Raw genomic sequence first — 21,415 nt, 5'->3', positions numbered from 1 at the left:
TGCGCCCGATATCCTGCATGTGTCACTTCCCCGCTCAGGTCCCCGGAGTTCACCTTCTTCTTCCTGGTGCATGTAAGTGCATTGTCCGTGTATAATGCGCTGTGCGGGGAGTCACTAAGATCGTGCGCCCGATATCCTGCATGTGTCACTTCCCCGCTCAGGTCCCCAGAGTTCACCTTCTTCTTCCTGGTGCATGTAAGTGCATTGTCTGTGTATAATGCGCTGTGCGGGGAGTCTGTAAGATCGTGCGCCCGATATCCTGCATGTGTCGCTTCCCCGCTCAGGTCCCCGGAGTTCACCTTCCTCTTCCTGTTACATGTAAGTGCATTGTCCATGTATAATGCACTGTGCGGGGAGTCACTAAGATCCTGCACCCGATATCCTGCATGTGTCGCTTCCCCGCTCAGGTCCCCGGAGTTCACCTTCTTCTTCCTGGTGCATGTAAGTGCATTGTCTGTGTATAATGCGCTGTGCGGGGAGTCACTAAGATCCTGTACCCGATATCCTGCATGTGTCACTTCCCCGCTCAGGTCCCCGGAGTTCACCTTCTTCTTCCTGGTGCATGTAAGTGCCTTGTCCGTGTCCAGCTCCTAACCTGCAGAGGGCGCTATTCGCAACTACCAACCTGTCTAGGTATTGGCCGGGGTGTTGCATATTTGGCATGTGGCTGCAGCACATCTTATTTCTATGGCAGGTTGTACCTGACATAGAAATAAGCAAAACCAGAGACTATTCATGTGTGAAGTCACTGCCTGCAGCAAGTGTAGGTTTTATATCCCCATGCCGGACCATCCCCCGCTGGCTGCGCTCCCTTCACGCCTCTCCTCCCTGCCGTGGAGATGGCAGAAAGGGGAAAATAATACAAAACACTATCATTTGTGATTATTTTAGGGCTTCTATGCCCTCCAGGGTCCTAGCCCACCCCATTCCATCTGCAACACCCCTGCCAATGTGCAGGCAGAGGAGTGTTGCGAATAAACCCTTCAGTCTGTGTCTCTCCCCACCAGGTGAGCCTGCGCAACTCACCCCAGGGATTATACAGTCCTATAGAGGTAATAAGCAGTGGTAGACCCTGCCTGTACAGCAAGGGGTAAGGTATATCATGTTTCTTATCCAATGATATTCTTCCATGTGAACTGGAGTGTGATTGGAGATTGAGCCACCACCTGACCAGGGTCTAACAAACCCCTGGGCAGGAAAGGGCAGATCTCTTGAGTTCCAGAAACCTCTTAGAGCACAAGCTCTTGGTCCCCAGCTCCTGACAGAGGAGCGCATCTTGGAATCCATCTCTCCTAGAGAGAACACCTTGCAGATTGTCAGTTACCAGAGAGATAGTGTGACATGCACCTTCAGTGCTACACACAGAACACCCAGGACAAAGCTGCAGCTTCCATATTTGGACACAGCTACACCCCAGCCTGCATCTGCAACCAGGCTGGTGACCCAACTCCTGAGGATCACTCTCCATGACCACTCCAGTAATCCAGACTCTCCAGTAATCTGGCATCTGTAACAAGAACGTTTGGCCTTTTCCCTGCAGTTTTTCTTACAAAGAACCGTGAGTTACTGTTGCCTCTGTCTGATCCCTGGATACGGCTGTTCCCACCACGGGCTCCCCATCCATTACCCAGGGCCATATCTTACAGACACTCAGGGGTTGCCCCAGGGAGAACCAGTACATCAGCCTCTCCCTCCAGATTTCTTGCACACACCACCTGCTGGAGACCTGCCAGGCTGTAGGTCAGCCCTCCGGTCCCCATACCAAGCACCGTGACACTAGCGTGCCTAGGCCGCAACCGCCAGCCACCCGGGTATTCTGGGCACCGTCTGCCTCCAGGGCATTCTGCGGCCTATGTGTGTACCTTTTTATGGGGTCCTGCCTTTATATATCTATGAGGGTTTTCTGCCTGTATTTACTATATAGAGGGGTGGGGGAGCTGCCTGTATATTCTCTTTATGGACTGGGTTCTTAACTGTATATACTATCAATGGTGGGGGGAGGGGTTCCTGAACATAATATCTATGGGAGAGGGTGTACTGCCTTTATATACTTTCTATAGGGAGAGGGTCCTGCCTGTATATACTATCTATGGGGGTTTTACCTGTATATACTATAATTGGGGGATGGTCCTGCATGTATATACTATGTATGAGCAACACCTACCTGTATATGTTCTCTGTGAGGAGCTCGGGCTGCATATACTATCTATATTTTAATTAGGCTATATACAGGATTTGTTATTTGTGTTTTCAATTTTGTTGTCTTGGGTATATATTATCCAGGTGACATTATACTGTAAGTGACTGTGTCATATTTGGGTGCACAGTGTGGAAAAGAATTCCTCTGTCTGATGGAATAGATCATATCCTATAAAGGTACTAAATGCCACTGATCTGTGACAATAAATTTGGTGACCCAAATGTAGCAGGGATCAGGGGTCCGTTGCAGTGGAGGGGGCGCCATTTCCATTTTCGCCTCAGGCAGCAGAAAGGCTAAAATCAGCCCTGGTAGTAATGTGGAGCCATAGGGGCAGAGAAAAGGGGGTAAGCAACAGCGAGAGCCCCAGATAATAGATGTTCCTATTTTGGGAGGTCTGTCTCAAGGTGTGAGGTTTTGGTCATTATTAGAGAGAGGATTAAGACTGGGGGTGTTATAAGTGGGTCACATTATAATTGGGGTGTATGGAGGTCCCCGGAGCCATTGTGCTCCACTAATAGGGGGACATTATATTGTATATTACACAATGTAGTAGTAGTTAGTCGTAGGATGATGTTATGGAGAATGGACACTAGATGGCAGCAGCACTCTGATATCTCATGTCTGTAGATACTATGGGGCACAATTACTTACCCGGTCCTGTCGCAATCCCCAAGGTGTGTTCTCCGACGAGGATGAAGTCTTGCGCGATTCTTCAAGATCATGCGGCCAATATCCTGCATGTGTCGCTTCCCTGCTCAGGTCCCCAGAGTTCACCTTCTTCTTCCTGGTGCATGTAAGTGCATTGTCCGTGTATAATGCCCTGTGCGGGGAGTCACTAAGATCGTGCTCCCGATATCCTGCATGTGTCGCTTCCCCGCTCAGGTCCCCGGAGTTCACCTTCTTCTTCCTGGTGCATGTAAGTGCATTGTCCGTGTATAATGCGCTGTGCGGGGAGTCACTAAGATCCTGCACCCGATATCCTGCATGTGTCACTTCCCCGCTCAGGTCCCCGGAGTTCTCCTTCTTCTTCCTGGTGCATGTAAGTACATTGTCCGTGTATAATGCGCTGTGCGGGGAGTCACTAAGATCATGCGCCCAATATCCTGCATGTGTCACTTCCCCGCTCAGGTCCCCGGAGTTCACCTTCTTCTTCCTGGTGCATGTATGTGCATTGTCCGTGTATAATGCGCTGTGCGGGGAGTCACTAAGATCATGCACCCGATATCCTGCATGTGTCACTTCCCCGCTCAGGTCCCCGGAGTTCACCTTCTTCTTCCTGGTGCATGTAAGTGCATTGTCCGTGTATAATGCGCTGTGCGGGGAGTCACTAAGATCCTGCCCCGATATCCTGCATGTGTCACTTCCCCGCTCAGGTCCCTGGAGTTCACCTTCTTCTTCCTGGTGCATGTAAGTGCATTGTCCGTGTATAATGCGCTGTGCGGGAAGTCACTAAGATCCTGCGCCTGATATCCTGCATGTGTCGCTTCCCCGCTCAGGTCCCTGGAGTTCACCTTCTTCTTCCTGGTGCATGTAAGTGCACTGTCCGTGTATAATGCGCTGTGCGGGGAGTCACTAAGATCCTGCGCCCGATATCCTGCGTGTGTCGCTTCCCCGCTCAGGTCTCCGGAGTTCACCTTCTTCTTCCTGGTGCATGTAAGTGCATTGTCCGTGTATAATGCGCTGTGCGGGGAGTCACTAAGATCGTGTGCTCGATATCCTGCATGTGTCGCTTCCCCGCTCAGGTCCCCGGAGTTCACCTTCTTCTTCCTGGTGCATGTAAGTGCATTGTCCGTTTATAATGCGCTGTGCAGGGAGTCACTAAGATCCTGCGCCCGATATCCTGCATGTGTCACTTCCCCGCTCAGGTCCCCGGAATTCACCTTCTTCTTCCTGGTGCATGTAAGTGCATTGTCCGTGTATAATGCGCTGTGCAGGGAGTCACTAAGATCCTGCGCCCGATATCCTGCATGTGTCGCTTCCCCGCTCAGGTCCCCGGAATTCACCTTCTTCTTCCTGGTGCATGTAAGTGCATTGTCCGTGCAGGCAGTCACTAAGATCCTGTGCCCGATATCCTGCATGTGTCACTTCCCCGCTCAGGTCCCCGGAGTTCACCTTCTTCTTCCTGGTGCATGTAAGTGCATTGTCTTGCGACACAATTTTGAATGTTAAATCCCGCGCTCAGCCCGAATCAGCCGGGTTGTCCGTTGGCCACAACCCCGATTTGTGTCGCATGCAAGTCGTCGCAATTGCTCCAAAATCCGATCTCGTGCGCCAAAAACCCCACTTAAGTGCGGCGCAAATTGGAAATAGTCAGGAAACCCGACAAAAATGCGGTCCGCGGCCCCTAGTAAATGTGCCCCTATGTGATAGTGGGGGTAGTAGTAGTAGAAGTAGTTGCTCACACTACTGGCCCCAAGCTACTGAGGGGCCATTTACCTGGCTGAAGAGGAAACTTAGAATAAATCACGCAGGTTATTGTTAGATGTTATTTAACAGCCGGGAGATTTAACCAATAGGCTGCAAGAAATAAAAGGGCTCACATGAGCCAAAATGCAACGTAAACACAATGTTAACACATATTTTTTGTTAACGTGGTATTATACATGTTAACAACATGTTAACGGTTGCATTTTATAAACACAAATATTAACAGTATTGTAATAAGGCAAATCACCTCCTCAGATGTTATAATGCATCTAAAAAAACCGCCGTGTGACCGCGCCCTTATGGAGAGGGCTCACAGTGTGTGCTGCATATAGCAGGAAACACCCACCGGTATCTCCCCTAATCGGTGCTAGTATTGATCACAGGTGTTAACCCTGTCATTGCTGTCCCCGTAGACGTCATCGTCAAAAAAGTTTAAAAAGTTAAAACATTTTTTATGAGAAACTAAAAGTTCAAATCTCCGCTGTTCCCCTAGAGCTCATATAAAATTAAATAAATACCTAAAGTCATAAACCTGTTGGGTATCGCTGCGTCCCTAAATGTCCGATATATATCAAAATAAAATTATTCTCGGCACTGAACTCCTTAATGGAAAATAGCGCCCAAAACGCTTAAAAAAACAATCAAACTGTCGTGCAGTCCCCAAAAAGATATAAAAGTATAAAACGTGATTAGCGCCAGATGGCGAAACGAAAGGTCAAGTCGTTAAGGGGTTAAAACCACCTCAATGTTGATAGTCAGCATAGAGGTGGTTTTAACCCCTTAACGACTTGACCTTGTTTTGTGTTTCTGTGTTTCCAATTTTTACTTCTCACCTTCAAAAACCTCTAAGTTTTTTACCTGCAACGTAATACTAAATCGATAATTTCAGGTTAATGCAGCCGCATGTTTCCCGCTGCAGTCTCCACATTCCACCACTAGGGGGCAGTCACTGCTTGTGTAACTTTCAGTATTAACCCCTTTATTAAGGCTTATTACACTATTCGCCCGAATAAACTCCAAACCACAATGATGTTTATGCGGGGAAATGAGTACAACAGGTTTAGATTCACAGATTAGGATAACATGCGCCATGATAGGCTTAGATACAGCGCTCTGCACCACCCATCCTCCAGCTACTGCAGAACCTCTTTGTGACCAGAATGGAAAAAGGATCTGCATCAATCACTGCCTCCACCGTTACCGCGGCTTCCACCAATAGCGCTGCCTCACTGCGCATAACAATTAGTATCTTAAAAAGTTACTTTGAAAAGTCATTACGGGTTGAGTCTGTCGATTAAAGGCGGAAACGTCCTTTCATGTCTTGGCGCCTGTGGAGCTCCTCAGAGCCGGCCTCTTCCTCTCATCTTATTTCTTCTTCATACAAAAACCTTAATTTCCATAAAGATCTTTCTACAGGGACGGCACCTATAATGTTGTAGGGACATTGGAGTCACCTGGGAAAACAGGAACCAAGGAATCAGCATGTTCTGCTCGGTAAGACGCGGTGACGTAGGGAAGAAATGGGGCGTGAAATGATGGATGCGCTAAATGTATCCTGAAAATAAAATATAGCCGAGGCCTTAAAGGGGTTTCATGTAAGTGTGAATGATGGGGGAACCTACAGGAGGCCGCGCCGAGATCAAAAACCCCATGCCCACCGGGGGAACAGACGCCAATCTGCCGGCCCGACTGACGCCCATCTGTCATCTCGAAGGAGGAGATAAACCAACATTCAGACTCACGCTGGAGGCAACATCATAGATGGAACCTACAAATGTTACGAGCAGCGAGATGTGGACACAATGTGACACCCAACAAGTCTCACTATGTGCTACTCCCCTGGGTCTGGCCCCAAACTTTTTTGCCACAGGGACCAGTTTAGCCGGAGCCGGGGACAGGTCACAGCAGATCAGACACGGCCACTGACCCCCATCAGGTCTCCATTGTAGGTCTGGGAGCTCCAGCTGATCTACAATTCTCCTATACACCTAATTATACAGGGTTCACGATGTCACCTAATATATGGGTTCAAAATTAGAAGCCCATTCCCCTTTTCTTTTTTGATAGAATAATTGGGGCAATTCTTGGTCCGGTTTGGCAGATTCTGTAAAGTAACCACTACAGAACAAGCCCGGGTGTCAGATTATATTAATATAACAATCTAATCTGTAACATCACTCAGCGAGGCAGAAGTCATCCTATAATACTCCGTCAGTATCTAACGTGAGGAGATGAACACGGGATCCTCCTGGTGATCCAGATCTTATTCCGGCTCGGCAGAGAATCCTGAATCACCGGGACATTATATCTAGAAGGAAAGTGTCTACATCCTACATCATAGCAGCGAGAGACATGAATGATCCTCAGTTATGGATGGAGACGTCATTTACCATAAAATACAAGCCACCGAGTAATAACCAACAACCAGAACAGACATAGAGAGAGAAATATGTTCCGGACACAAAGAGGAGGGGAAGTCCTGATACATCAATGTGTAATACACACCAAGGAACCAACTTATCACATACACTAAGGAAATTACTATCTATCTATCTATCTCCTATCTATATATCTCCTATCTATCTATCTATCTATCTATCTATCTCCTATCTATCTATCTATCTCCTATCTATCTATCTATCTCCTATCTATCTATCTATCTATCTATCTATCTATCTATCTATCTATCTATCTAATATCTATCTATCTATCTGTCTATCTGTCTGTCTATCTATCTCATATCTATCTATCTATCTATCTATCTCCTATCTATCTATCTATCTATCTATCTATCTCCTATCTATCCATCCATCTCCTATCTATCTATCTATCTATCTATCTATACATCTCCTATCTATCTATCTATCTATCTATCTCTCTCATATCTATCTATCTATCTCCTATCTATCCATCCATCTCCTATCTATCTATCTATCTATCTATACATCTCCTATCTATCTATCTATCTATCTATCTATCTATCTCTCTCATATCTATCTATCTATCTCTCTATCTATCTCTCTCCTATCTATCTATCTCCTATCTCTCTCCTATCTATCTCTCTCCTATCTATCTATCTCCTATCTATCATCTATCTATCTATCTCCTATCTCTCTCCTATCTATCTCTCTCCTATCTATCTATCTATCTATCATCTATCTATCTATCTCCTATCTATCTCTGGAAAAGAGACGACTATCTATCTCTGGAAAAGAGACGACTACGAGGGGACATGATTAATTTATTTAAATATATGAATTGTCCATACAAAAAATATGGTGGGAAGTTGTTTCAGATTAGATCAAATCAAAAGACGAGGGGGCACTGTCTCCGTTTGGAGAAATCAAGGTTTAATCACCGGAGGCGACAGGGCTTTTTTACTATGAGAACGGTCAATCTGTGGAATAGTCTGCCTCAGGCGCTGGTCACAGCAGGGACAGCGGAGAGCTTCAAGAAGGGTCTAGAAGCCTTTTTACACCTAAATAACATTGATGGTTATGTTATATAGAATTGTTTCCCCTAAATCCCTTCCTCATCCAATCCCTTCCCTTCCTTGGTTGAACTTGATGGACAAGTGTCTTTTTTCAACCGTAGAAACTATCATCTATCTATCTATACATCTCCTATCTATCTATGTATCTATGTATCTATCTATCTCCTATCTATCATCTATCTATCTCCTATCTATCATCTATCTATCTCCTATCTATCATCTATCTATCTATCTATCTATCTATCTCCTATCTATCTCCTATCTATCTATCCATCCATCCATTTATCCATCTATCTCCTATCTATCTATCCATCTGCAACACCCTTGCCGATGCAAGGCAGAGGGGTTGTTGCGAATACGTCCCATCATGTAGCTTGCAGCCTGTGAAGGGTCTGATCAGCCCCACAGCATGTCACTACATCACACAGGGTAGCACTGCAGCGGTAGAGTCTGCCTGGTAAGGCAGGAGTTAAGTGTTGATGTGATGTAATATGTGTTAACCAATCACATGTGTTATCCCATTGTATCTGTAAGCTGGGATGCAATTGGAGGAGTAGCCACCACCTGACCAGTGGGAGTAACAAAACCCCTGGTCAGGAAAGTTCTAGAGATCAGAATAAGACTGGAGTTGATCCAGTCAAGTGAGTCAGTCTTAGGCTGGACTCAGTGCAGCTAGCACACCAGACCAGATCTGACCAGTTAGTCAGAGAGCAGTCAGAGCTCAGCTCCCTGCCTGATTGGAGTGAAAAGTTAGTTAGTGAGAGAAAGGGGTATCATCCTACCTTCAAGGGTGATATCTGAAGCAAACCAGGACAAGCTGAAGCATCCTACTAGGACACAGCTACCTCCCAGCCTGCCCTTGCACCCAGGCTGGAGATCTACTCCTGTGGCTCCCTCCAACTGCATCTCCAGCATTCTACCATTTGTCAAGGCACGTCGCTACTGTTCCTGCCGGTTCCAATAAAGAACTGTAAGTTATTTTTGTTCAACGTCTGCCTCCGTCTGGTCCCTGCTACTACGGCTGTCACCATCACGGGCACCCTATTCACCACACAGAGACTTATACTCTAGTCACCAAAGGGTTGCCCCAGGGAGATCCGCTATAGCAGCCTCTCCCTCATCATTTCTTGCCAACACCACCCTACTGGAGACCTGCCAGGCTGTAGGACAGCCCTCTGGTCCCTATACCAAGCACCGTGACACTAGGCCGCAACCGCCAGCCACTCAGGTATTCCGGGCCCTGGCTGTCTCCAGGCCCCAAGAAAAGGCTAAGCCCCGGTGGGGGATGTTGCAAGTGGCATCACGATCAGGATTTATACTTCTGTGCCTTATTCTGGCACTATAGACTGTACTTTATTACAAAGACTGTGCTGCCTAACCCTGCTGCCATCCGGGTTTAGGCCCAAGTGATTGTGTGCATTTTTTACATTGGACTGTGTTACTGCTTCCACGTGCTGTCGAGCATCGCTCCAACACTCAGGAGGTTAAACCCTGCAAGAACTTTGTCAGCTCTGCTACATCCGGCGCTGCCGTGCCTGAAGCATTTACCTCAGAGGCGTGTGGCGCAGCAAGCATTTCCAGCCCACTAAAAATCTTCACTGGCGGAGAATCCAGAGGTATCATCAAGCTCCACCCCCTGCGCGAGTGGCGTGAAGTACCGTGGAGGAGGAGCTGGAGCGTGTGCGGCCGGCAATGAAGAGGGTTAATTGGCCATCTTGGATTTCGGCGCAGGCCGCGTCTGAAGCCTGCCAGCAACGTGCGCCTCATCCGGAGTTCCAGCGCACGTGTCCTGCGACTGGAGGAGAGCACCGCTGAGCATCACCGAGCCCCTGCTGCCTGCCGGACATCGGGAACGGAGTCCTTCGTGCATCGGAGCTGTCCTGTCACCGCGGCTGATCCCGAGTGAGGGGGGGTAGAGATTGTTTCTGACGCTAGGTTATTGGCTCACCTCCCAGGGAATAGTGACTGTGTCTTAAGGTGCCCACCTTTTTTTATTGTTTTATTGTTGTTGGTTTCTGTTTGCTATTTGTCAATAAAGCCTTAAAAAAAAAAAAAAAAAAAAAAAAAAGGTGCCCACGTCCCATTCTAGCCATCGCCCATAGCAACGGATATTGTGTAACCCTGCAGACTCCCCCCAGCAAAGCCAGTCATGTCCACCCAGGACGAAGATACGGGACTGGGGCAGGTCCTGTCCCCTGGTCCCTCCTCAGAGTACTGGAGCATGTTAAGCCCTCCAAAAAGTCCCTTCAGCCCTGCTACAGCCAGTGTCCCTGGGACCCCCACCATGATGCCTCTGACTATGCCCTACTATCTGGGGGCTCCCTGGTTACCCCACTACGAGGAAGAATTACACACTCTCCCTGAATTTAGAGACAAGTTGTTAGCCACCTTCGCCCTGTACCCGCTCTCAGAGGAACAGAAAGTGGGCATCCTCATCGGGCAGTTGAAAGGACCCGCTCTCCGGGAAGTCAAGTCTTGGCCCCGAGAACAGTGCCAGAATGTGGTCCAAATTCCTGATAGGCTGCGCAACACCTTTGTCAAGTGTACTGCCTCAGAGTTGAAGCAGCAATTCTTCGGGAAAAGACAAAAGCCTCAAGAGTCCCTCGGAGACATGGAAGGCCATAACCGGTCTTGATCCCAAAGACGCTGAAATCTCTGACCAAACCTTGAGAGAACAATTCATTAATGGACTTGTTGATAGAAATCGATGGTGTCAACTAAAGATCATCTCTTCTCAACATGCCCAGGCCTCCTTTCTTGAGTTTAAGGAAATTGCCATTGACATATTAGGGGACCGACCGCCTACTGGACCGCAGAAAGAGCCTGAATCGGCGGAAGTGGAAGACTCTGCTCTAGCTTGCCATCCAAGGCAGCCGACATCACCTACTCCTGCGGCTACAGAAGTTGCTGGCTTAGCAGGACAGGTCCCTAATCTGGCGGACACCCTGCATAAAATACCCGATCGGTTGACCCAATTGGAAGTGACTGTCTCCGCTATGAGGAAGAAACCTCCAGAGGGCTCTGTACGGGCATCTACCCCTCGTGACTCCCCGGCCAAACCGCGCCCAAGGGAAGCAAAGTTGTTAAGCACCTGGAGTCAGAAGGAACCCTGCCAGCGGTGCAGCTACTTCCGTAAATACGGGCATGAAGAGGATGGATGTCGTCAGTTAAACGACAAACCCTTGGAGCTAAGGGACGACCCCCAAGGGAAGAACCTTTAAGTCCCCGAGATGCGAACTGGATGCCCAGGTTCGTGGTGACTCGCCCCATGGTTCATGTAACCATCAACGGAGTTACCCTACCGGCCTAATTGATACCGGCTCTCAAGTGACCATCCTCCGGAGTGCTACCTTTGAGAGATGCCGAGGAGGAGCATCCTAAATCCAGCCTCCCAAGGCTTAATTGAACATTATTGCTATGAAAGGAAAACACGTACCCATCCGCGGCTACTGGGAGCCCACACTTACCATTGGAGACACTGAGTTAACCAGAAAGGGCGTAGTGGTGACACGAGTGCCCGAAAACGGTAACTTCTCCCTGGTACTGGGTACCAATGTCCTCCGCAACTGCTACCCGGAAGTGCTGAAGGCTCTCCATGACTCTTTGCCAACAGTGCCTAACGGTTCCCGGAAGGTAATTCAGGAGACTATGCAGGTTCTGGCGGCGCAACAGAAGTTTGCTGGCCTTAATGGAGAAATCTGCAGAGCCCTGTCCGCCTTCAACCTGGGACTGAGACGTTAGTATGGTGCCGAGCCTGCATGGGCGTCCAAGGTCAAGACTACCAGGCGATGGTAGAACCCCTACCAGTTGATGAAGACCTACCCAGTCTAGCCGCCAGGAGCCTAGTCACTGTATCCCGAGGACAAGTACCCATTAGACTACTAAATGTGGGGGACTCCCCAGTAGATTTGAGAAAATACCAAGCCATAGTCACTCTCTTCAGTGTCCATCCTGAAGACTTAGTGGAAACCTCTCTGTCTGCCTCCCAACAGTTGGAAGTGAAGCAAAGTGCTGAAGGTGAGCCTGCCGAGCAATCCTGGTGGCTTGAGCTCAATATTGGAGACGACGATTTTACTCCTGCAGACCAAGTACAAGGTGTCCTGGATGTCGTTATGAAGCACCATTAGGCCTTCAGCAAACACCCACTGGATTTTGGGCAGACTACCCTGATCCAACATACCATTCCTACTGGCTCTCATCCTCCTATCAAAGAGCGATACCAGCCCATACCTCCAGCCCGCTACCAAGAGGTGAAAAAGCTGGTACAAGAGATGAAAACAGCCAATGTTATCTGGGAGAGTCACAGCCCATGGGCTGCCCTGCTGGTCCTTGTGAAAAAGAAGGATGGAACCCTTCGATTCTGTGTTGACTATAGGAAGATCAACAATATCACACTAAAGGATGCCGCTGCCTCGAATCGAGGAATCCCTCGCAGCCCTAGGGTTAGCTGCCTACTTCTCTATCCTGGATCTGACCAATGGCTACTGGCAAGTGGCCATGGCGCTGGAAGACAGAGAGAAGATGGCTTTCACCACCCCAATGGGCCTGTTCGAGTTCAACAACATGCCGTTCGGGCTATGCAACGCCCCAGGCACATTTCAACAGCTGATGGAGAGATGTTTGGGTCATCGAAACTTTGAGACCGTCCTGCTATACTTGGACGACATCATCATCTACTCCAAGACCTATGAAGACCACCTCCACCATCTGGCTGAAGTCTTCCAAATCCGGACCCAACATGGGCTGAAGGTCAAGCCATCCAAGTGTCACCTACTACAACCTAGCGTCAAGTACCTGGGACATGTGGTGAGAGCTCACGGAATTGAGCAAGATCCAGAGAAGATTGCAGCTGTCCATGACTGGCCTACCCCATCAACCATACGGGATATCAAAAGCTTCCTGGGATTTGCCAGTTATTACAGGCGCTTCATCCCAAAGTTTGCCCAGCTGGCGGCTCCCCTGCAAGAACTGCCAAAAGAGGGCCAATGTTCCTGAGCATCCATTGAATGGACAGCAGAACTAGAAGCTGCCTTCCAGATGCTAAAGCAACGGTTGACTGAGCCTCCGGTGTTGGGATATCCAGACTACAATCTGCCTTTCACCCTATACACCGGTGCCAGCAAGCAAGGCCTAGGGGCTGTACTATCCCAGCTCCAGAATGGAACTGAAAGGGTCATAGCCTACGCCAGCCGTTCCCTCCGAGAACCGGAGCAAAACGACCAGAACTACAGTTCCTTCAAGTTGGAGTTTCTGGCATTAGTCTGGGCTGTGACTGAAAAGTTCAAGGACTACCTGGCTGCGTCCTTCTTCACTGTCTTCACAGACAATAATCCCTTGGCGCATCTGAACACCGCTCGTCTTGGAGCACTGGAACAGCGGTGGGCCTCCAGACTTGTCAACTTCAACTTTCCCATCAAGTACCAGGCTGGCAAGACCAATGAAAATGCCAACGCTCTGTCCCGTCTCCCTGACCAGTGGGAGGGACCCTCCACAGATGCTCAGTGGGAAGATGTGGAGATGCCTGCGTTCTATGCTTGGTTTGTGCGCCAAGATACCCAGAGAGTTTACTCCTTACCCTCAGAAGCAGCGCCAGCTACTCCTCAGGAAGAGTCAGAGCCCCCTGCGGAAAAGGACCTCTGGATGAGTCTTCAGGCTGATAGACATGCCATAGGAGAAGTGATGGACTATCTCTCTAGTGGGTGAGTGCCTGAAAGAATCCGCCGGAGAAGAGCTGATGGAGAATTGTGGCACCAGAGAAAGACTCTGAACATGCATCAGGGCTTGTTAAAGAGAAGAACTCTGGACCCTATCACTTATGACCGGCTGTATCAGATTGTGATATCTGATGTTCGGGAGACATGGCCATCTCCCTGCTGATATGACCTGGGACATGGAGTCCCCTGATTCCCAGTCTTTACTCCCCCAGAACACCAGAGGCGCCTGGCGGATGCCAAAGAAGTTGTGGATCTGCGGTTGGAAGAGGCCCGAGAGAAACAAAAAAGGGACTTCGATCGTAATGCCTGTGCTGAGCCTCTTGCCCCAGGAGATTGTGGCTGCGCAACAACCATCCCACCAGTAAGATAGATGGGCATTGGGTGCGTGAGCCATACCTAGTTAGGGACAGTCTCTCCCCTTAAGTCTACGAGATTTCAAGAGGAGACCGTCCACTACTCCAAGTACATAGGAACCGGCTAAAGAGATGTCTTCGTCCTTTTGCCCCTATGTCCACACCTCTCACCTCGACCCCCAACTTACAGACCTCCTTGTGTTCACCTACCCCCAGTTTCTTAGAACTTGTGACTGTGCCTCAACTCTGTGTTGTTGTTTCCACTCCAGTAAGAGGTACCCCGGAGAGACCATCGTCCCCACCACAGTCTCCAATACTGCTACCCGTGGAGGATGATCCGGTTTCAGAGTCTGCAACCCCTGCGGCCTTAGAGGCAACTGAGACTCCGACTCAGAGGAGGACGATGAGGAGGTTGTTATCTTCTCCCAACTGGAACTTCGGAGGTCTCAAAGGGAGACAAAAGGTAAAGCTCCTGCGTACCTTCAGGAGTACCAACTGGTGTCACACAGAAGGAGGAGGCAGGTACGCTTTTCTGACACTGAAGTACTCACCACTGAAGAAGATACCGAGTAATCCATGAAGGACTGTAGCCCTCTTCAGGTACTGTGCATATTGTAAATAATGTTTTACTTATTTCTACTAATCCCAGTTGGGCTGAACGCCCACCTATCCCATAGAGCCAGAAACTTTCCTGAGACTCTTCTCCCCTTATCATTCAGTCAAGAGACTCTCTTTGAACTGCACCACCATACTTATTGCACTTTTCCCCACATCAAGGGCTGTACCCAGAAGATGGACTTTGCTATTAAAGACCTTCTGAGAGACTTTGGCCACTACAGGGAAGAGTTGCTACTGATTATACTGCATGCACTATTATGCCTTTTCCTTTTCAGGTAAAGAGACATTTGCTATTCTGCTACCCTGTGTAGCCTACCTGTGTAACTACGTATATAGAGTAAAAGCGCTGCGGGCACCGCCAGCCTAATAACGGGTCTTGTCAGTCAATGGGAGCAGTGGACGGGTATGTGCGGAGGTAGTGGCTGTTCACAGCGGTTGTGCTCTGTCTCCTTGGAATAGACCAGCACGACAAGCAAAAACGAAGAAACGGAGTGGCACTCACCGTTCGTGAAAGCAAAACTTCTTTATTCTTGGTTCATGTGAGAGGTACACAGGGGGGCACGCAGTGTCGCAAAGCCGACGGGCCGTTTCGCGCCAGCCAGTGCTTTCTCAGGGCAGTGACCTGTGTAACGTTTGCAACGTTAGGTTATTAGATGTGTACCCATTGGGCTCCTAAGCCAATGAGAGTTTACAAAAATATGTTTGCACACTGTCAATGTTATGCCAGTAGTTTGCACTAACCTTTTATAGGCTTTTCAGAGTGGCTGCGTCGGACCGTCTCTATGTAAACCCTGACCGCTATCTTATGCCTCAAATCAAAGCTTCGTAAGTGGGGGTAGTCCGTAAACCGCAGGTCCTTAGGGGACTGGGGGTGTTAAAGATGTAGCACCTGGATGCCACTCATACAAGGGTAAGAATGTCAGTCGGCAGGTACTTGTACATTGTATAATGTCTCATTGTGTCACATATGCCAATGTAATGCATATATACACTATATATTTGTCGCCATGGAAGAAGTGTTCATGAAACAAATATACAGGCCTTGGTGCAAGGAGTGGATTACAGTACATGACACCACACCTTTCCTACAGTACAGTTTGGTTTAATGGCGTCAGCGACCAACTGTCATACTTAGCATACACGTGTCCTTGTCTTAGTCTCCAGGACCATGGGTGGTTTGTCCCTACAGATCATGTAGCCTGCACTTCACAGAAGTGCCCTTTTGTAATTTACCTCTACCGGCCATCACTTTCATGGACCCCCCCAGAGGTTCCCGCTGCTGGTCAGCGGTCGGTCCTCTGCGCCCCAACCAGTCCTTAGTCGAGCCGAGGGCGGCTATTTCAACTGCCCCGTGGGGTATGCAACACCCTTGCCGATGCAAGGCAGAGGGGTTGTTGCGAATACGTCCCATCATGTAGCTTGCAGCCTGTGAAGGGTCTGATCAGCCCCACAGCATGTCACTACATAACACAGGGGAACACTGCAGCGGTAGAGTCTGCCTGGGAAGGCAAGAGTTAATTGCTTTATGTGATGTAATATGTGTCATCCAATCACATGTGTTATCCCATTGTATCTGTAAGCTGGGATGCAATTGGAGGAGTAGCCACCACCTGACCAGTGGGAGTAACAAAACCCCTGGTCAGGAAAGTTCTAGAGCAGAAGAAGACTGGAGTTGATTCAGTCAAGTGAGTCAGTCTTAGGCTGGACTCAGTGCAGCTAGCACACCAGACCAGATCTGACCAGTTAGTCAGAGAGCAGTCCAGTCAGAGCTCAGCTCACTGCCTGAGTGGAGTGAAGAGTTAGTCAGTGAGAGAAAGTGGTATCATCCTACCTTCAAGGGTGATATCTGAAGCAACCCAGAACAAGCTGCAGCATCCTACTAGGACACAGCTACCTCCCTCCAGACTGGAGATCTACTCCTGTGGCTCCCTCCAACTGCATCTCCAGCATTCTACCATTTGTCAAGGCACGTTGCTACTGTTCCTGCCGGTTCCGATAAAGAACTGTAAGTTATTTTTGTTCAACGTCTGCCTCTGTCTGGTCCCTGCTACTACGTCTGTCACCATCGCGGGCATCCTGTCCACCACACAGAGACTCATACTCTAGACACCAAAGGGTTGCCCCAGGGAGAACTACTATAACAGCATCTCCCTCATCATTTTCTTGCCAACACCACCCTACTGGAGACCTGCCAGGCTGTAGGACAGCCCTCCGGTCCCCATACCAAGCACCGTGACACAGGGGCGTGGTTAGGTCAAAAGATCTGGGGCACGGGCCCCGGATCTTTTGACTGCTGCCCCGAATGTTGTCTGAGGCTTTCTCCACTGTCATCTCTATTTGTATCCTCTGGATGCAGATAGAGATGATTACTGTAGTGAAGCAGGGTGCCGTTAGCATCCTGCTCCACTACAGAGCACATGCGGCAGTTCTGTGGAGTAAGAAGCTGTGCAGGAGGCTATGGCATTGCTACATCGCGTCTCCTGCTTCAAGCAGCCTGGAGCAGGAGGCGCTGTGTAGTGATGTCACCACATCACATCCTGCAGATGGAGGATAAGAGGAAATCACGAGTGAAGAGGGGTAAGTATAACTCTTATATTTTCATTATACAGTGTGCATATGGGGTTTTGGGGTCATTACTTTATCTGAAGGCTATTCCAAAGTGTTGTCGGGCTATCCCTGAGTAGAGGAGGCTATAATTTAGTTAAATGTGGGAGCTTGAGTGTGGGGGATATTACTAAGTGTGTAGGGGGTTATTAGGGAGTATAGAGGGCACTTACTGTGTGAGGGTCTATTATAGAGCGTAGGTGGCATTGTTACATGTCAGGCCACATTTAGGGATCAGGTTAGGTTGGTGGCACAATGTGGGTGCTTAATTTAAATGTGAGGGGCACAAGGAAGGGGTGTGGTGTTAAGTTTATTGTTATAATTGTGGCTTAATTGTAAATTGCGGCTTACAGCTGTGCGGGCATACCGCCGTGTGCTGGAGAGGAGGAGGTGACCCCTCCTCCCTCCATAGAGAATAGCGGCACACGGCCGCTAACACGCCAAAAGATAGAGCATGCTCTATCTTTTTGCGGTGTGCGGGCCGGATCGGTGCCACGTCTGCGCCGCGCCGCTATTGCCGTCTTTGGGGACGTACATGCGGCCGCATGTACGTCCCTGTAGACGGCCATGTGAATAGGCCCTTAGGGAACAAAGTTTTAGGGACAAAAGAAAACTGCAGATCATAAGATAAGTGTGGTAATCTCCATAGGCACAGCGCATGGTTGGAAGAAGAGAAATGGTGATAGGGGGCTTAATGGAGAACATGAAGAACAACTACTGCAGTCCCTGGATATAACAGATCAGCATATCTACTGTGTTTTCTGTAGCTGTACAGTTGTTTTTAAGTATAGTTGTTTCAGGTGTATAGGGAGTATGTGCAAAAGAGGACACAACTAAGAATTTGGTACGTATGCATTGGGGCCCGTGCCGTGCCCCAGATCTTTTGTGACCCTAGCAACGCCCCTGCCGTGACATCAGTGTGCCTAGGCCGCAACCGCCAGCCACTCAGGTATTCTGGGCCCCCGGCTGTCTCCAGGCCCCAAGAAAAGGCTAGGCCCCGGTGGGGGATGTTGCACATCTATCTATCCATCCATCCATTCATCTATCATCTATCTATCAGGGGCTTCCCCTCTATATATATCCCGGGATCCTCACATCTGTACATAGGGACATCCATTGTTTCCATCCATCCGTGGCTTCTCTCTCCTTTTCTTGTCCACCTGTGGGACACCTGCCCGGCGTGGATGTGGCCTGTTCCACCTGTACCAAGTGACCGTGAATCAGTCGATCACTAGGCCAAGCTCAACCCACTCAGGTGCCAGGGGAATCCAGCTGCCCCCAAGCCCCGGTGGGGGTGTTGCATATCTATATATATCTGTCTATACATCAATCTCATATCTACCTACCTACCTAGCTTGCATCTTCAATGGCCATGTCTCCCCCACATCCCTTGAGTACAAGGGATCCCCCAGCCTCTCCTGCGGCCTCTGCAGGCTCTCACACTCGCGTCCAGTCCCCAGCCCCTACATATAATCCACAGTTCTACAGTGCACCTAGTGGTAGCAGAGAGTACTGCAGGTCCCGTCTGTCTATGGGGATGACATGGCTGTGTGCAGGATTCCTGTCTATGGGGATGACATGGCTGTGTGCAGGATTCCTGTCTATGGGGATGACATGGCTGTGTGCAGGATTCCCGTACTTTTATCTGTCTCATATCTACCGTATATATCTATGGTAATTACCGCTGAATACAATGCTGACTCCATGAGCCACTGATCATCAGGGATCAAAGACGAGATCAAAGGTGAAAGTTATTTCATGTCTCTGCTTAAAAATCATCAAAAGACGACACAAAAAAATCCAACAGGATCATTATATCCTAAAATATCCCAGAGACCCCGAAGACCGATAATTACTGGTGGGGGGAGGGAGGTGAGCGGTCTGTGCAGATCAGGGTGCAGAGATCTCATATCCATGTTCAGTATCTATCTATTTATCTTTCTATCCATCTGTCTCTTATCTCTCCATTTATCTCTTATCTATTTATCTTTCTCATAATCAACATAATTAACACCCAGTGTAATGTCCCGCTGGACGGGTCATCACTAAATATAGCTCCTATTATTTGCCTGGTCGGCTGGAGAGGGTCTGGCCAGCTCTCACTTTCCTCCTTTAAACTTCTTTCCCCCTTATGGCCGGAGTTCCCTTGGTTTGACAAGTAATCTGTGTGCGCTATATAAATAAAGTAATAATTACTATTATTAATCCTTGCTATAGCTGTACTTTACTGCCATCTACTGTTCAAATGTAGTGTTGAAACCCGAAGGGTTATGTTGCAACATTTGTTATCTTTCCTACAGAATCCGTGTTTGCGTGGGTCCCCTCCGGGTCCTCCGGTTTCCTCGCACACTCCAAAACATAGGTTAGGTTGTTTAGATTGTGAGCCCCATGGGGACAGGGACCGATTTGTCATGCTTTGTACAGCGCTGCGTAATCTGTGTGCACTATATAAATAAAGAATTATTATTATTATCCCAGGCTCTGATTGGTTGGTGTCCTGGAAATCCCCAGAATATAGAATCTATATATTTTCTCTCTCTGTCTGGATTCCTAAGGTGTTATTGTTCTTCTTTGTCTTTTGATCTCTGCACATAGATTGCTACCCAAGCAGCAGAGCAAACCCGGCTCCTGTTTCCATCCCTTTGACACAAAAGTCAATGTTGAACCAGCAACCAATCCCCCGCTCTATGCAGGAAGGAAAGTTTTCAGCTTGTTACCTGCTGCTTTTGTGTAGGACTGTGTCTGCCAATAAGGAAACTGAGAGTTATTAAAAGATTTCTGTTTCCACATGTGATCCCTGGCTGCTGCTAACACCATGAGCCTCCCTTTCACCACGTGCCCAGGGATCCGTTACTACACACACACAGGGAGTGTCCTATGAGTATCCCTCCACTATACGGTGGCCTCCCCCTCTTCCTGCATCTCCATGTAGGACCTGACAGGCATGGATGTCCCCTATTCTCATCAATAATACCACTGTGACCGACCCTGGTGCTAAGCCGCACTACAAGCCACCCAGAGACTCCAGCTGCCCCCACACTGAGGTCAGGCCCCTATGGGGTAATGGTGCAACAACAAGAAATTCTACATAGAAATATGTTCAGGATACACAGAATGGGACGGAAAGTGCCGACATTCAGATAGGACGGATCCATCCACCAATTATAACCCACCAATACCTCCCTACCGGACAACACATTTCAAGCTCAGGGCGGGCGATGGCCGGCGTCCTCCAAAACACTCCTTAAAATTGCCCTCCATGAGCTTGAGATGTGTCGTCCGGTGGGGAGGTTATAATTGATGGAAGGATCCGTCCTATGTATAGACCTTTTATGATGTCACAATGAGGAAGTGCAACATTATGGAGTCATAGGATTGATACATTGTAACACTGGGTGCGTTCTGTGGATTAGGGATTACGTGACTGTGATCCTTACACCCAATTGTCTTTTTGTATTTATATTCACATTTTATACCTGCACACGCCCCCTTTTATGCAAATAATTTATTTCCTTTATAAACCTGATTGCATTCACTTGTTAAAAGTGATCACACACCGAAATGTTGGCGCATCTAATAAGCTCCACCTTCTATTGAGCTGTGGATTTGGGAAGTGCTGCCTTCCATCTACATCTGTCTATTGTTGGGGGTCTTTGCCGGAGTTATGGGGGCGCTGCAACCCTCCTTTTGCAGAGCCTTGTTTCCACTGCGCTGATGTGGACTCTCCATAGTATGTACAGTACGTATATAGGAGTTGGGGGCAGCTGGATATCGGGCACTTAGGTGGCTGCAGCCATGGGGGGTCCTATGGCAGCGCCAGGTGTGCAGGTGCCCCTTACCTTATCCACAGGAGGAACTCCAGCAGGTAATATCCCACAAAGCGATCCCACAGCCAGCTGGACTTGGAGCATGGAGGCTGCACAGGAGAGAGGTCAAAGGTTATGAGACTGATGCCGGTCCACAGCACAACCTCACATCCATACCCTCTGCTCTAGTCACATCCCAA

General features: G+C 48.7%; 1 protein-coding gene across 1 annotated transcript in view; it reads right to left on the bottom strand.

Moving 5' to 3' along the window:
- Positions 1 to 21,415, bottom strand: part of LOC140120739 (L-gulonolactone oxidase-like) — an 88,529-nt gene that overhangs the window by 9,688 nt on the left and 57,426 nt on the right. The window contains exon 8 of the mRNA XM_072139691.1: positions 21,249 to 21,325. Coding sequence (XP_071995792.1) covers positions 21,249 to 21,325 — 77 coding nt within the window. The remainder of the gene's footprint in view (positions 1 to 21,248; positions 21,326 to 21,415) is intronic.

Source organism: Engystomops pustulosus, chromosome 3 (assembly GCF_040894005.1).
Source record: "Engystomops pustulosus chromosome 3, aEngPut4.maternal, whole genome shotgun sequence".
Classification (NCBI taxonomy): Eukaryota; Metazoa; Chordata; class Amphibia; order Anura; family Leptodactylidae; genus Engystomops; species Engystomops pustulosus.
This window is presented reverse-complemented; position numbering and strand designations above follow the sequence as displayed.